Source organism: Lactuca virosa, chromosome 4, assembly GCF_052849685.1.
Source record: "Lactuca virosa cultivar CGN04683 chromosome 4, Lactuca_virosa_CGN04683_v6, whole genome shotgun sequence".
NCBI lineage: Eukaryota > Viridiplantae > Streptophyta > Magnoliopsida > Asterales > Asteraceae > Lactuca > Lactuca virosa.
In genome coordinates, this window is record NC_136429.1 from 71,185,525 (window position 1) to 71,202,149 (window position 16,625).

The following is a 16,625-nucleotide window of genomic DNA, read 5'->3' on the forward strand; positions in this document are numbered from 1 at the left end:
TCAAAATCATGCTCCAACTGCAAGTAGTCAAGATGTGGGAGGTTCGGGTTCTAATCAACAAAATACTGATTCTGTGGATCAACAAGATGGAACAAATATTAATGATACAGTTTTTGATGAAGATGGAGATGAACTTGTTCTGAAGAGACCGAGGCATATTGTCGTTCTGTTGAATTTGATTATGATGTGGAAGAGGTAAAACGACACTTCTAAAAATATTAATTTTATATCGTTTCCATGATTTTGTTTGATTTTGAGTTTGTTTAATATTTTGTAGGAAAACACTAAAGAAAGCGGGACAACAAGTTTGGATGATTTTGTTTGATTTTGAGTTTGTAACTTTGTTTTAATGTTAATTGGTAATGTATTATTGTGATGAATTAGTTTTTCATGTTGTGTACTTGGATGTTTTGGTTGGTTGGTTGATGTTACAATATTAGACTATTAGTAATTTCTATTTGGTTAAATGATTTAAGAACTTATTTGGTATTTTAAGCCTATGCAACGTCTTAATTTATCATTATGTATTTGTAGTTTTTCCTTCTTTTTTTTTCTGCCATATTTCGGGTTTTAGGGTCGGGTTTTCAGGTAATTATCGGGTTTCGGGTTTAGGGTCGGGTTCGGGGAAAGTTTCAGCCCCGACGGGGCGCCCCGATAAGAAACCCGTCGGGTATCGGGTCGGGTTCGGGTACATATGTAAAAATCGGGTTCGGGTTTGGGACACCATGCCCCGCCCCGAACCCGCCCGGTTGCCATTCCTAGTCAATAACAACGCCCCGCACGTTTTCTGAAGAATCAAACAACCGAATTCAACGAACATCTTCACTCTCTTCCCCAATCACTCAATGATTCCCAGAATCCCCAATTTGGTCGTCGATGTTAAATCCCTTTCTTGTTGATCGTATCAATGCGACTATTAATCTACTAGCATCACAATGATCGAGGGGTTTAACATCAAGCAGGTGAGATGGAGCGCTATGTTTCTAGGGATTTCGAATCTTATATTGATAATCATCAACCTCATTTTGATCACCGTGGCTTATCCGGACTGTGACTTTGGAGATATTATTCCATTTATTGTGATTCTTTTTATCTCGTTTTTGAGAATAGTCACGATGATTCCGATCGCAATTGCTCAAAGAGCTACGGCCATGACGATTATCAATACTCCTACCGAAAAACGAGCTGTTGGAACCCTAATTCGGCGTCATAGGCGGGTAAAATTTCACATCGATTTCTGTTTTTTCTTGTGATTTATATTAGAAATAATACAATAACGGGGTTGGTTAAGAAAAATGTTCAACCAATGAACATGAATAAGAAATTTGTTTTTCTTACCGAATTAGTGGCTCAAACTCTTGATAAAATTTTGTTTAAGGACTTGTTGTTTTCGATTTGATCATATAATACGTGATATATTTTTTATGCTGAACTGGTCCACGGCATAAGAAAACGAGAAAGAGTATAAATAGGTGAGAAGTTGTGGCTACAGCAAGCCATCTACATTATGGAGATATCAGTATGCTTCTACACGTAGTATTTGCCCACATACCACTTGCTTTTATAGAAATGAGATCCTTGAAGGTTTCATGAACTACAGATTGCTTTACATAACCTTGTGCCTTTCCTTGCTTAACCTGTCCATAACATAACATCATAATACATGGTAAAGTATACCCTAATCTGTAAAAAGAAACATCATCATAATTTTGGAAAGGAACCATTTCATAAAACTCCTGTTTTGAGGTATATATGGTTTTGCAAATTTTTGACTCATGTTAATGGTCTTAGCCGAAGATTTGAATCTTTCTTGAGCTTTCTTAGCTTCATGCCTTTGATTTCCCATGCCCTAGGACATTGATTCTATATAACATCAATATATCATGCAAATGCAAGTCCATTGACAATAACTATTCCAAACATGCTCTTAATCCTAAGCGTATACATAACATTTTTGGCCTGATCTTAAAACATTGACATATATTCCAATTAGGATACTTTAACACATCTGGTCCTTTACAGTGACACGTTAACATATTATCCTATGCAAGCTTTCTTTTAACTTTTCACATAATCTATGATTAACTTTCATAATCTTCAACTTAACCCAAAGTCAAAAGTAAAACATGAGGATACATATTATTTAGTCGCATGCATTACAATCTATACATATCCATAATCATAGATTGTAACCCTTAATCATATTTTAAGGTAAATCCCACATGCCTAACATTTTAAACAATATCCCAAATCACCAAACCCTAGCATAAGAAAGCTGCAACAATGACCAGGTCACAAGGATTAGTTTCATAGCTTTGATTGGGATTGAGATTCCTTCACAATATTGTTGGATTAGTTGAATTTCATCTTCACAACTCCAGTGTCTTGTCCTGTTCTGCACTAATTTGGTTAGGTCACTTTTAACATGGATCTTAAGTGTCCAAATTTTCATTTTCATACATGCATTGCTATTACATTTATTACAAATACCTTGTAAAATACTTCCAAGCATTCCATACATTCCATTTCTCATGTAGGCAATGTACCTTTCCACTTTGTCATTTTAGACAATGTATCAGTTTTACCAAAACATGTCTAAAACATATTTCATTTCTCAAACCATGCCACTCCTGAAGTATATCATTCAATACTTCTCTTTGCTCTAAGATGAAGTAATTACAAAAACTTTTATTGTGTTATGTTATTACAATACATCATCTAGGGTTTAATCTGGAACGGTGTAAGTATTGCCATTGTTGGACCTTGTTTTTCCTAATTATTAGCAACGACTTGTTGAATTTATGCATTAACAAAATGTGGTATCCTATCTACCTATACCCAATTATAAAATTGAAATATCATTGTATGCATTGTGTACAGATGTCACCTAATTTAAAATTTCTGTTATTACTTAACAGATTAGGTACAGGAAGTGGATAAGGTGGACCCGATTTGCATTTGCAATTACAATGCTCCAGTTTATGAGTGCAAGTTATCTTGTATTCAGTGTTTCAAGAAATGTTTTTGAAGATCGAACTCCAAATGCATGTATATTAGGTAAACTTGAGTCTCATTTCTCTTATTTTGTTCTTTCCACTGTTACAAGAGTCTTACTATCCCTAAAACTTTTTTTTTCTACAGGGATTCTTTCAACTAACAACATCTGGCTGCATAGTATGTTGGTTCTATTCATGATCATGGTGTGTTTTGTCACACTGTTACAATGTTTTTCAGGATCTGATGTTTTAAGATGGAGATCCTTTTATACAAATGAAAACAAAGCATGGAAACATCATTACCATGAGATATTTGATCATGGCATTCGTGAGGCATTGTGCTGTATGGGACGTGTAAAATACTTGTATGCTTCCAAATCTTCTTCTTTCCCCATTAAGTGTTGTATACATAAGGTCTGTTTCTTTTCAACCGTCTGAATGAGACTATATTTTACCCTTACATTTCAAAAAAAAAAAAAGAAAAATTCACAATAGAGGAGATGCGAGGAAAAAAGAAGGGGAAATAGGTAAAGGGTTAGTGTCTTAATACAGCCATGTATATATAGCTGTCTAGATTAAGTGCTTAACCCATTAAGCTCATTAAGTCAAAAAGAAACAACCCTTTAAATTGTTATGTGTATTATTGATTTTGCTTACTTCATATTGTAGAACTGCAATGGAGGAAGATGAAGTTTTCTCAGTGGCACAGTTACTAGGTGACCTTGTTGCTTATCGTGCATCTGGGAAAGGACATCTAGAACTCTTGGCAGGTCTTTCTTTTCTTTAAAATGAACCTATAATTTGTTTACATTTGAAAGAAATCTTATATTAGCTAATTTTACAAAAAAAAAAAGGTACTGAAAAAGCAAATTTCACCAATTTTTTCTGTGAAATAAGTTGTCATTTTGTGATAATTGTTGAAAATGTGGATATTTGTTGATAAGGTCTTTCCTTTTTTTTTTCTTCATTTTTGTGATTGACTCTATTACTTTCCATGACTTGATTAATTACTGTATACAGGCCTGGCTTTGTTGCAAAGGGAAAGCCGAATGCCTAATTTTCAAGAGGAAGTCATGGTGGCCCCTCAAGAATTGATTCAAGGAGCTGCTGATTTTCATCCTTTTGCTGAAGCTGCATATACGGTTCTTTTCATAACTTTTATCTTTTCATTTCTTTATAACAATTTCTTAATTTTAATTAATTAATTAATATTTCAGGGTCTTTTACTAGATGTTGGAAGAAACCCTGTATTGTTCCTTTGTGCATGGTTGCATAGGCAAGGGATTTGGACACCTTGGGTTAGAAACAAGCTTCCTGAACTCAAAGGGGACAATTGGTGGAGAGGTCATGCAAAAGCTTTTTTAAAATATGTCAATTTGCCCCCTGATACTCTTCGACAAGGACGTGTCTATCAGGTTATTTTTGTAATTTTGAATCTATTGTTGCTTCATGGCTAGTTTTCACTTTCCACATGTCTTTATTCTATATATCTTTACATATTTGTTGGGATATTTACCCAAACAGTCCCTGCCAAGAACTTTTCTCTACATAAATGGTCCCTATAAATTACAATATTTGTTATTAGACACTTACCATTTCTATAATTTTGTGAAACATAGGGACAATTTCTGTAATTTTGTGAAAAGTAGAGAACTTTTATGTAAGTGAAACACATGGACCATTTTTGTAACTGTATGAAACATAGGAGCCATTTATGTTAATTTGCTATTTGCCAGGGATCATTTCTGTAATTTTGAAAAACACAAAGACCTTTTTTATAAAGTGCAATTCTATATATCCTTACATTTGTTTGGGATATTTACCCAAACAGTCAGTGCCAAGAATTTTTCTCTACATAAATGGTCCCTAGTTTAACAGAAAATTACAGAAATGGTCCCTATATAGAAAAAATTACAAAAAGGCTCCTGTACAGAATTTTTTTTCTTTATAAAAATGGTCCTTGTGTTTTAAAAAATTACAGAAATGATCCCAGCCAAATAACAAATTAACAGAAATGGTTCCTATGTTTCATACAATTACAGAAATGGTCCCTATACAGAAAAAATTACAAAAACGGTCTCTGCAGAATTATTTTTTATAAAAAGGGTCCTTGTGTTTTAAAAAATTACAGAAGTGATCCCTGGCAAATAGGAAATTAACAGAAATGGTTCGGTTCCTATGTTTCATACAATTACAGAAATGGTCCATGTGTTTCACTTACATAAAAGTTCCCTACTTTTCACAAAATTACAGAAATAGTCCATACCTAAAAACAAAATTACAGAAATTGTCTCTACATTTCAAAAAATTACAGAAATGGTCACTGTCTAATAACAAATTTACAAAAAAAATGGTCCCTGTGTAAGAGAACATTAGAAAAAAATTTATCGAAAATATAAGATTAATAAAGCTCATCCCACTAGTTATTTATTTGTTTTGAACTTTGAAGTTGGATATTGTTGGTTTTTCAGGCGAGATGTGAAGCAGCATACTTTGTTGTGGTTCTTCATGATATAAAATCTGTTGTTATTTGTGTGAGGGGAACTGAAACCCCTGAAGATTTACTAACAGATGGTTTAAGTAAGGAATGTGTGCTTGCTACAGAAGATATAGATGGTTTGATATAGTACGTTCTGTTCTCTCTCTCTCTCTCTCTCTCTCTCTCTCTCTCTCTCACTCAAAATGAAAAAAAAAAATAATCTTGCATTTATTTTGGGACAAGTTTTATAATATTCCTTTTTAAACATTTATTTTTGAATGGCATCTTATTATGACATTTTCATGACCTTGTCACAGTGGTAATCTTATTCCACCAGGTTCAGGATATTATGGACACTCTGGTATAGTAGAGTCTGCTCGTGATCTCTATCAGCAAATTGATGGAAATCCTGAAAAAAAAGGTATAAATTCATCTTTCTTTCCCTTTTTTTTAATCAAACTATTTCAGCAAATCACACAAAAGGCATTACATTACATTATCGTCTTTTACCCTATTTTGATACTTTAACACACTTATGTGGACATTTCTCTCGTCACATCAGATGCCACATCATTTAACAAATTTCCATGTAAACAAATCAAACTTGGTAACAGGTTTTTATAATGTAATGGCATTTTGTGTAATTTGCCCAAACAATATAGGGAGGAAACATTATCATAGTGTTTATTATGTTTATCCTAATGACGATTTAAACTGATTTCTTCTAGAATTTGTTGAAAATCAGAATTCCAAGCTGGCGGATTGCTTACTTCATTGCTAGGGGAGGGATGTGAGTGTGAAGGATACAACCTTCGCATTGTGGGACATTCCCTTGGTGGAGCTATTGCTTCAATGCTAGGATTAAAGGTATGTTTAAACCTTTCATTTAGAGAAAATTACAACTTAGTCCCCGGACTTGTTCGTTTGTAATTTTCCTTCTTCTTATCAACAGTTATATGGTCGATACCCTCAGTTACAAGTTTATAGTTATGGCCCACTTCCATGTGTAGATTCAGTCTTAGCAAATGCATGTTCAGGTTTTGTCACAAGGTATTCTTTTCTTTATTTTTTTTTTTTTTTTTTTTTGTAATCCATTTTTCACCCAACTATTTTTTTTTTAAAATTTTGTATGGATATTCTGCAGTATTGTGTATGATAATGAATTTTCATCACGACTTTCGGTTGCTTCAATCATGAGGTTGCAAAGAGCTGCCATGCTGGCACTATCGAATGATAGGGATGCTGACTCAGCAAAACTGCAGAAACTTGCAAGAAGGTTTCTTTCAGTGAGCACTTATCTATGGCACAAGCCTCATGAAGAACCTTCTTCTTCAGGGTCGAGCTCATTGCCACCAAGAAATGAAGACGAGGGTCAAGCTATACGTGGTACTTAATTACTAAAATACCCTCATTATGTATATTGAAATCAAAATAATAAAAATAATTTGTTATATGTTTGTGTTTATCAATCCTAACACTAAGCTACTGAAAATCACTGTAGTGAGCATTCGGGAACAAAATGAAGATTCCAATCATTGGCACAATATAGACATGAATGATACTTCAGATGATGATAATAATGTCACTCACAGACGTTTTTCATCAAATAGAAATTCTAATCCGTATTATGAGCCTCCCCATGATGAGACTTCACGTGATCATCTTATATCACAGTACATGGAAGCCATGCCATCACATGAAAAAGAAGAGACGCATGAAAACTTTAGAGAAATGTTTTTGCCAGGTGTCATCATTCATATAATCCCTGATAAGAAAAACAATGATGTACCTCTTTATAGAAGATGGAAGAGTACACTAACTACACAATGTGGGTATGAAGCTTATGTGGTTAAGAAGGAAGCTTTCATGGATTTGATTGTATCACCTTCTATGTTCATTGATCACCTCCCATGGAGGTAAATCAAATATCTAAATTCTAACAACACTTTTTATTTATTTATTTTTAATTTCAAATGAAAATAAGAAAAGGTAAATAATTTAATGGTAAAATTTTATTCATTGATTGTTAGATGTTCGTATGCTTTAAAGAAATTACTTGAAAAGCGGAGTCTTCAACAAGAGTGTGATGGGGTGAATTTGAGATCATGATGGATTAAAACCTTCTTTTAAAGTTTGAATCTGTTAATTGCCATGTGTTGTAATTTAATTGCTCAGTGAGCTGTCAGAGTTCACTAACTGCTAACACCTACCACACAAGGGTTAAATTTTTTGGGTGTAGTTTTGTATAGCATAGAAATAGTGGATAGTTTGTAAGAAAATTAAGTTATATATGTATTTGAAGAAATTCAATGATTAGTTGATGTAGTTTTGAACTTGTATTAAACAACAATTAGGAGAGTTACATTCTGTTAAAGTTTTGAGTTTGTGTATGGAAATGAACTGAACTGGAAGGGAATAGCCAATGCTAGGCTATTTTTGATGATGAGGATGAGGACGTAAATGTCTTTTATGATAAACTCATTACTCTACGAAGAGAGTTTTTTCATACAACACTTTCTCCAAATAGACTTTAGAGTTATAAAACTTTATCCATTAAAACTTAAATGGAGGGAAAAAAAAACATGCCCTCAGATTGGTTTGTCTAAGGATCATGTGTCCATAACGTCTATTTGAACTATATATGTACTTGCAGATGATTTTAATCGGCTCTACAACTGCTATGATATCAATAGTTTGATTTTAATCGGCTCTACAACTGCTATGATATCAATAGAAACTATGAAGACTATCTTTATACATAATTAATAAGAGAAATTAAATATCCTCCTACAATTTCTTCCTACCATCCTCCTACCCATGTCAAATGATGATATGTGTCATATTTAATTTTTCTTAATAATATTTTAATACACTTGTCACCATTTAACATGGATAGGAAGATAAGTAGGAGGAAATTGTAGGAGGATATTTAATTTCACAATTAATAATAACACAATCAACAAGGCTACCACTAAAGACCACATCCACCAACCAGAACCACCTAAATAAAATACTAAATGGAAAAGTCAAACATTTCTTTATCAATGCAAAATCCTAAGACCATGCCTTGTCTTCCTTCCCTTTAAATGTCAAATTTTGTTCTATCTTATACAATTTTAAGACAGATTAAAAAAAGACAATTTACGGAAATATATCCCTGTTACGATAGTTCTATGTGAATTGGTTCCCTAATCGCCTTCGGGCGCTTGTGTTATCCATGGTTTGTATGTAGCCGAATGTTTTAGTTTCTGAGGTCTCTATCTCAGTTGCAAAAGCACATGACTTAAGAAGTGCCTCAGATCCAACAATACACAGACCTTCCATTGAAGAAATGCTCTGTGGAAGATGACTTATTCCTGTACAGTTTATATCCAACTCTTCTAAACACTCTAAACTTCCAAATTCCTCTGGCAATTTCTGGACTTGACTACAAAAGGGGAGATAGAAATATGTCAAAAATTTCATCTTACAGATGCTGTTTGGAATATCTCGTAAAGATGCACATTTTTTCAGGTTCAGCTCCTCTAAACATTCTAATTGCCCAATATCCTCTGGTAACTTCTCAAGAAGCTGACAAGATTCAAGGTTAAGATATTGCAGATGTTTTAACATGCAAATGCTATCTGGAAGACTTCTAATACCTGTAGACAACAAATTTAACGTCTCCAAACACTCCAACCAACCAAGATTCTCCGGTAACTCTTCAAGATACAGGCAATCTATAATACTGAGAGATTTTAGATGTTTCAGCATACAAACACCTTCCGGAAGACATATGATGTGTGTAGAGTACAAAGTGAGCTCTTCTAAGCATTTCAACTGGCCAATGTCCTTGGGCACCTCAGGAATACAGCCATGGAATGTAAGTTCTCTTAGATGTTGTAAACCACAAATGCTTCCTGAAACACTCTCAAGTTTTGTGCAAGGCTGGAGATCTAGATAGACACCGGTTGAGGAGGGTTGTTCTTTAAAATAATGAAACTTAAATTGTAGCATTGGCAGATTGTTGCTGGAGTCCCTTGGGAATTCCTCCAAGCATTTCACATGCACAGATAAGTTGGGTAACCTAAAAAGCTCAAGTGATTCAAATTGTTTGATAAACGAGAAAGATCTAAACCTTGAGCAACCACCTAAATCTAAGTAGACAAGCCTTTCTAAGCATCCAGCAGGCGCATGAACTTCTGTCAAATCATAACATCCTTGAAGATCTAACCTCTCAAGATTCGGAGTCATCCCAAAGTCGAGGGTCCTCAAGTCTGAATACATAAGAACCAGGAACCTAAGCTTCTTAAGCACCTATCATATGCAAAAAGAACGGAATTAATTAGACTAATATTGCTGTATCAAAACAAATGAATGAAGAAAGGCATTACAATATACATAAGTACTGTTTTGTTTGATCAAACTTCCAGTCACCCAGGAAACAGTCATCGAGCTCCCCATGAAGAAAAAGATATCTAAGTTTGTTCAGTTTTCCAAGGCCTTTCATGATAATTTCAGGAGGCAGATCCACCGTATTCAGCTGCAGTCCTATACATGTTGATGCTTCAGTACCCTATATTAATCCAAAATCAGTCGCCATCAAACTTCTGTCATATATATAATTAAAATTTGCTAGTTTTAGTAAATTTGATCCTTACCGCATCATTAGAGATTAATTCTTCAATTTCCTCGTGAATGCAGAGTCGGCTGTGTTTGTTGGGTTCATGGGGGTGCGATCGATGAACAATATTCCATCCCAATTCTTCTATTCTATCATGCATGCCCAATCTATTATATGAAATCGTTATTAGAGATTTTTGCTCAAGAACTCTTAAACCATATGTAGCATGAAATCCACAGCTATCAAGGATTTTAATTGCATATTCTTCAGGACTCCCCTTCAAGAAGCATGCAATATCCAAGAACATTTCCTTGTGATCATCCTCTAGGCTGTTATAGCTTATTTCCAATACCTCTAGAGTTTTCCGTGATGGAATTGTTTTTAGTCTTTTTAGTGCATCACTCCATACAAGCTTCTTTTCACCACGCAGATGGGAACCCAAAACTTTAACCGTTAAGGGAAGACCAGCAACATAACGTACTACTTCTAATGAAAGCTCTTCATATCCTTGATCTGGAATATATCTCTTGAATGCATACCTACTAAACAGGCTCATTGCTTCCTCATCCGAAAAGAAATCGACATCATGAATCCAGTTTGTATCGACTCCATGTGCTAGCAGCACTTTCTCGTCTCTTGTTGTAATGATGATTCTACTTCCGTCCTTAAACCAATCACCAGCTAACGCCTCAAGCTGCTCTTCATCATCCACATCGTCTAGAACAAGAAGAACTTTTTTATAGGGTAACCTCATTCTCATGAATTCTTTCCCATCATGAACACTCCCCACACGCATGTGTGCATCATTTAGAACCCCTGAAAGGATTTGTTCTTGCAATGACTCCAAGCCCTTCTTTTTTGATACTTCCCTTACATCACCAACAAAGATACTACCTTCAAAATGAGAAGATAGATTATCAAAAATAGCTCTGGCCAAAGTTGTCTTCCCAATGCCTCCCATTCCCTTGATCCCTATCATACGCACTTTATCGTTCAAACCGATCCCCAAAGATGACTCCAACTCTTGCATCCGGTGGTCCATGCCTATTACATTTTCATCATTGCTCAAATGAATGGACCATAACTTGAATGAAATTTCTTTAACAATTGTTTTGATGCCTTCAGCTTCATGCCTGTAGATTAAACAAGATTCAAGTAGCTTGCTCAAGATCCCACGTGATCAGTTAGTTTCAGCACTATACCATACAACCACATGCAAGCAATAATAAGATACGAATGTTTCATGTTTCATATATCTTTCTAGAATGTTGGAAATAAGAAGATCAATGTATGCTGCTGTGTTTTAAGGCTCAATTGAGAAGAAAAAAAAGTGATTTTTTGCTGCTGTCAAAACAGGGGAAAACAGAGGACAGGAGGGCTTAAGGAGCTGTTACAAAAAAGGCTAACATTCCTCTTAAACTTGAAGGAAACAATTACAATGGATTGCAATACAAAGCAAGGAACTGTTAGTACTTATAAGCCTATTGCTTCTAAAATTTGAATACTAAAATACTAAGGTTGCGTGTGTGGGTGTGTGTGTGTTTGTGGGGGTGGGGGTGTGTGTGGGTGTGTTTGTGGGGGTGGGGGTGGGTGTGTGTTTGTGGGGATGGGGGTGTGTGTGGGTGTGTTTGTGGGGGTTGGGGTGGGGGTGGGGGTGGGTGTGTGTTTGTGGGTGTGTGTGGATGTGTTTGTGTGTATTTGTGTTTGTGGGGGTATGATGGGTTGGGGGTGTTAAGGTGGGGTAGGTAGAGGTGGGTGGGGTGGGAGTGGGTGCGTGTTTATATTTTAGAAAAAATTTCGATTTAGAAAATATGAAAAACAATGATTATCTGTTTTTCAAAAATTTCCAACTTCTTTGTAATTTTAGAAAACGGAAAATTCCAACTTTTTTGTAATTTTAGAAAACCGAAAATTTTCATTTTCCATGAAAATTTTAGAAAAATAGACAAACTAAACACGCTTTCAAAATTCTCATTTTTATTGGAATTTTTTTTCGGAAAACGGCTATTTTTCGGCAACTAAACGCAACCTAACAATCTAAGCTATACTTCATAAACCCATGCCATAGATGACACCTCTACATCCCCAGCTGGACCTAGATTAGAGATACGAAAATGAAAAAATATTAAAGCAGAGATATGTTGTGAAGGAATTTATACCCATTAGCAATGTTTTTCAGATCCCAGCCAACCAGATTGCCTGCACTTTCAAGAGCCTTTTCCCATTTCTTAATCTGTTCGTTGGTCTTATGTTTGGCGATTGCTCTTCCAACTGGCCCACTTTGTTTGCGGATGTCACTGGGCTCCACATCATAAAAGAGCGGGTAAGCAATCTGTTCCTTCTCATCACACTCCATAATCTTTGTAACCTCCTTCAAGCACCAAGACGAAGATGCATAGTTTTTGGAGAAAACAATGATAAAGAACCTCGACTCTTCAATGGCTTTGAAGAGCTCCTCGATCCGTTTTCCTTTCTCGAGCTCCTCGTTATCCCTGAAGGTATGAATACCTTTTTGCTTAAGAGAAGCATAAAGATGATCAACGAAGGTCTTACGTGTGTCTTCTCCTCTAAAGCTTAAGAACACATGATACTTAAAGCTCTTTTGATTGGATGAAGTTGAAGAAGACGCCATTAAAGGTTTTCTTGATGGATCTTCTACAAATCGAATCGTTCTTGAGAAAGATTCTTAAGAAAAAAGAAATTAGGGATGTTTGATACTACAAAACCAATGATCGGTAACAGCTAGTAATTCCAACAGAGTGAGGACATCCATTTTGTGGGCAATATACACGTCAAAGAAGATCGGAAGAAATTTCGAATGCCCCCGCCATATTAAAAAAACTGAAGGTCAACCGAACTTTTGTAGTATTCAACTTATTTGTTAGAGTAAATTTCATGTTTGGTCGCTGGGGTTTCTAAAATGTAACAGGTTTAAATTGATACTTTAAATTACTCTCCCTGTATTTTTGCTTCTATGAGAGTTAAATAACACAAAATTTAACATACATTAAATAGATATCTAACTTCTGACTAATCCAACTACTTCAACAAACTACACATAAATGTAAAATCGCTTTGCAGCCTTCATTAAAACAATACTAAAGGAAAACTAGAGTAGATAGGCATAGACAGGGAGCACGCCTGCTGTGCCATCTGCTTCTTCTTTTTCCTTTATCATAAATATTATGGATTATTATAATATAGTCCACAAGATTCATGTCTTTCAGCTTTCGTCCCTATTTAGTACTTCCATTGCACCTTTGGTCCTTTGACCTACCACCAGTTATGTTGCAACCGTTAAACCCCCTCATTTGCAAGGCGCATGAGGGTATTTTGATCAATTGAACTATCCATTAATTATATCTCCCTCTTAAGATTTGACACAAATCCAACAATACACAGATCTTCCAGCAAGAAAATGCTCAGCTGAAGGTGACTTATGCCTGTACATTTTACATTTAACTCTCTTAAACATTTTAATCGTCCAAGTGCCTCACGCATTCTTCTAACTTGAACCTTGAGAATTCATGTACGGAGTTGTCTGTCAGGTGTAGCTTGCATAAAGAAAGAAACTTCCTTCCAACGTTTGATAAAAGAAAAAGAGTCAAAGATTGAACAACCGCATAAGTCCAAGTGGACAAGCCTTGTTAGATTTTCAAAAGAAATGAGAACAGAGTCACCAACCTATAAGAAATATACACTTAAATACAAAATTATGGATCCAGTAGCTATTTTCATAGAGTAAATGTGTAATTTATTTAATTACACAGAAGCCTGGCACATTTAACCTTAAGTAGCTGAATCTTATGTCATTCTCAATTTGAACGCAACGTCGATGCCAAATCCATCACAAAAAAAAAGTACGTCAATCCAATAGGCAGGGTGGTTTGGGTGTTTTGAGGTCTTCCGTTCGGGTGGGGCTTTGTATTTGGCAATGGAGCCATCTGGATGTCTTTTAATGCGAAAGATCCATTTACAGCCTATTAGGGAATGAGATGATTTAGGAACCAGTTCCCAGGTGCCATTTTGCATTAGAGCATTAAATTCTTGATCCATGGCTTGACGCCACTGCGGACCTTTGAGGGCTTGGGTATGAGTTGTAGGTTCAATAGAGGGTGGAATTGGATGAAGTGTTGAGGTATTAACAAATGAAGGGTTATAGTATTTGGAGTTGAGTTTTCTTGGTCGGGTGTCACGAGGCTGTTGTGGAGATGGAGGGGGAGGAGCAACAGGTGAGGTGGTTGTAGAGGAGGCAGAGGTGGGTGATGATGTTGAGGTAGGGGAGGATGGTTGATCATCAGATAGAGGTGGTGGTGAGTCATTTATTTCGATTACTGGTGAAGGTGCAGTGGGTGAAGATGAATCCGGAGAGATGGTTGTATTGATTAGTGGTGGTGGTGTTTCTATGGGAGAGGAGATAGGAGAGGTGAGAAAGATGTCTGGTGTAGGAAGTGATTGATGGAGGGGTTGCTTATGAGATGGAAACTGATCAGAAATAAACTCGACATGATGGGAGTGGTATAATCGTTTTGATTGAAGATCATAGCATTTGAATGCTGACTTGGTGGAGGAATATCCTATGAATAGACATGGGGTTGATCTGGGTTGAAGCTTGGATGTTGTGTAGGGACGAAGCCACGGGTAACATAGGCAACCAAAAGGCTGTAGTTTGGAGTAGTTTGGTGTTTGATTGAAGAGACGCTCATATGGAGATTTGTTTTGGAGAATAGGAGTAGGAAGTCTGTTTATAAGGTACACGGCTGTTTGGAAGGCATGTGACCAGAAGGATAATGGCAAGTTGGCATGGTGTAGGAGCACAAGGCCCGTTTCAACTATATGTCGGTGGCGGCGCTCGGCTATACCATTTTGTTCTGGTGTATGTGGTGGAGTGGTGTAATGAGAGATTCCATGAGATTGAAGGAATGGGAGGAGACCTTGGTATTCTCCACCATTATCACTGAATAAGGAGATAATAGGATATTGGAAGTATTTTTCTACAAGTAGTTTAAACCGAGGAAAGAGTTTTGCAACATCATTTTTATGACTCATAGGATACATCCAGACATATTTGGTGAAGTAATCAACAAAAATGACATAATAGGTGTATTTGTCTATCGATTGTGGAACTGGTCCCAGACATCTGAATAAATGAGTTGTAGTGGTTTGGTTGCAACAAAAGAATTTGGACCAAAAGGTAATTTATGACTTTTATTGATTGAGCACGAAGGACAGTGAACATCAGAAGCAATATTTGGATTAAAACCTAGCCTAGAGATAAGAGTCTTGAAGACTTGACGAGATGGATGACCAAGTTTGTGATGGAGTGTGAGTGGTGAGTTCTTGAGAGTAGCATGGATGTGGAGCTTGGGATGTAACCGTGTCTGGTAAACTCCATTAGTTTTCTCTTCTCGCATTAGACGCGCCCCCGTGCATAGATCCTTCACAAAGAAATGAGATGGAAAGAATTCCACCGAAACCATGTTAGTATCACATAATTCAGAGACAGATACTAGATTTCTGTGTAATTTAGGAACATGTAACACATTAGATAACAATAATTTTTTGTGAGGTGTAGAGATGTATGTGTTGCCAGTGTGTGTTATAGGTAAACCTGAACCATCTCCAAGGACTATCTCATCTGGACCTCCATACTCCGATACGCCGTGAAGGGTATTTTTGTCAGAGGTTACATGATTAGATGCACCAGTATCAAAAAGCCAGGAGGGAGATCCTGGGGCCGACGTAGTAACATTAGCAACTGGAGTTGTTGATTTGGTAAGGTCAGTGATGACATTGTTCTCCCTTAGAAATCGAGCAAGTTTTCGACAGTCCTTAGTAAGGTGCCCTGGAATGTTACAATACTGACAGAAGTGATTGTTTTTGTTGGTACGATGGCCATAAGAGTTATTATTTGGCCATTGAGATTGGGGTGTTCCTTTTGACATGTGAGAGGGAAAAGGTCGGGTGTTGTTCCTGGAGAAAGAGTTGTTGTATGTGCGATTATTGGATCCCTGTTGGCGGGAAGTGTAATTGGCAGTGACTGGAGTTGAGTCAAGGGTTGAGGGTATATCCTTGAGGGCTCTTTCATAATCTGTGAGTTTGTCAAAGAGCTCCGAGTAGGACAGGGGGTTGTCTCGTACCTTGATAGCAGTAGCAATGGTACTATATTCTTCACCAAGTTGTGAAAGGATGTGGACCATGAGGTCCTCTTCAGAGACACGGCTTTGGGTAAGTGCTAGATCATCAGCAATGGCTCGCATTTCTTGAAGGAATTCTGAGATGGATCGAGTTCCTTTAGGGTTCTTGGCAAGTTTGGACTTTAAGGAGATAATTCTGGACCTTGAGGATGAGGCAAAGGTTGAGTGTAGCCGAGTCCATGCTTCTCGAGCTGTAGCTGCGGATGAGATGAGAGGTTGTATCGAGTCTGAACAGCTCCCCAATATAGCGCTGAATATCATTTGATCTCTGCGATGCCATGGAAGGTAATCAGGATTTGTTATCCTTTTTCCTTCCTTGTCAGTGAGAGGTTGAACAGAGGGGCCGATGA

General features: G+C 36.5%; 2 protein-coding genes across 2 annotated transcripts; one reads left to right on the forward strand and one right to left on the reverse strand.

Moving 5' to 3' along the window:
• Positions 1-767: 767 nt before the first annotated feature.
• Positions 768-7,952, forward strand: LOC145105361 (lipase class 3 family protein). Its single transcript, XM_079042482.1, has 13 exons — positions 768-1,217; positions 2,919-3,057; positions 3,142-3,361; positions 3,666-3,766; positions 4,017-4,138; positions 4,214-4,411; positions 5,468-5,622; positions 5,793-5,896; positions 6,221-6,342; positions 6,428-6,525; positions 6,620-6,861; positions 6,977-7,391; positions 7,506-7,952. The coding sequence occupies exons 1-13, from the start codon at positions 936-938 to the stop codon at positions 7,582-7,584; spliced, it is 2,277 nt and encodes a 758-aa protein (XP_078898608.1). The 5' UTR covers positions 768-935; the 3' UTR covers positions 7,585-7,952.
• Positions 7,953-8,533: 581 nt separating this feature from the next.
• LOC145104615 (TMV resistance protein N-like) lies at positions 8,534-12,821 on the reverse strand. The gene is made up of 3 exons (XM_079041831.1): positions 12,238-12,821; positions 10,116-11,211; positions 8,534-9,771 (listed from the first exon to the last, which is right to left on the reverse strand). The coding sequence occupies exons 1-3, from the start codon at positions 12,708-12,710 to the stop codon at positions 8,647-8,649; spliced, it is 2,694 nt and encodes an 897-aa protein (XP_078897957.1). The 5' UTR covers positions 12,711-12,821; the 3' UTR covers positions 8,534-8,646.
• Positions 12,822-16,625: the final 3,804 nt, after the last annotated feature.

Coding starts and splice junctions, on each gene's coding strand:
- LOC145105361 (XM_079042482.1), top strand. CDS start 936: ATGATCGAGGGGTTTAACATCAAGCAGGTGAGATGGAGCGCTATGTTT. Junction 3,767..4,016: donor ACATCTAGAACTCTTGGCAG/GTCTTTCTTTTC, acceptor TACTGTATACAG/GCCTGGCTTTGTTGCAAAGG. Junction 6,343..6,427: donor CTTCAATGCTAGGATTAAAG/GTATGTTTAAAC, acceptor TCTTATCAACAG/TTATATGGTCGATACCCTCA.
- LOC145104615 (XM_079041831.1), bottom strand. CDS start 12,710: ATGGCGTCTTCTTCAACTTCATCCAATCAAAAGAGCTTTAAGTATCAT. Junction 11,212..12,237: donor CTGAAAAACATTGCTAATGG/GTATAAATTCCT, acceptor TTTAATCTACAG/GCATGAAGCTGAAGGCATCA. Junction 9,772..10,115: donor AATTAATCTCTAATGATGCG/GTAAGGATCAAA, acceptor TGCATATGATAG/GTGCTTAAGAAGCTTAGGTT.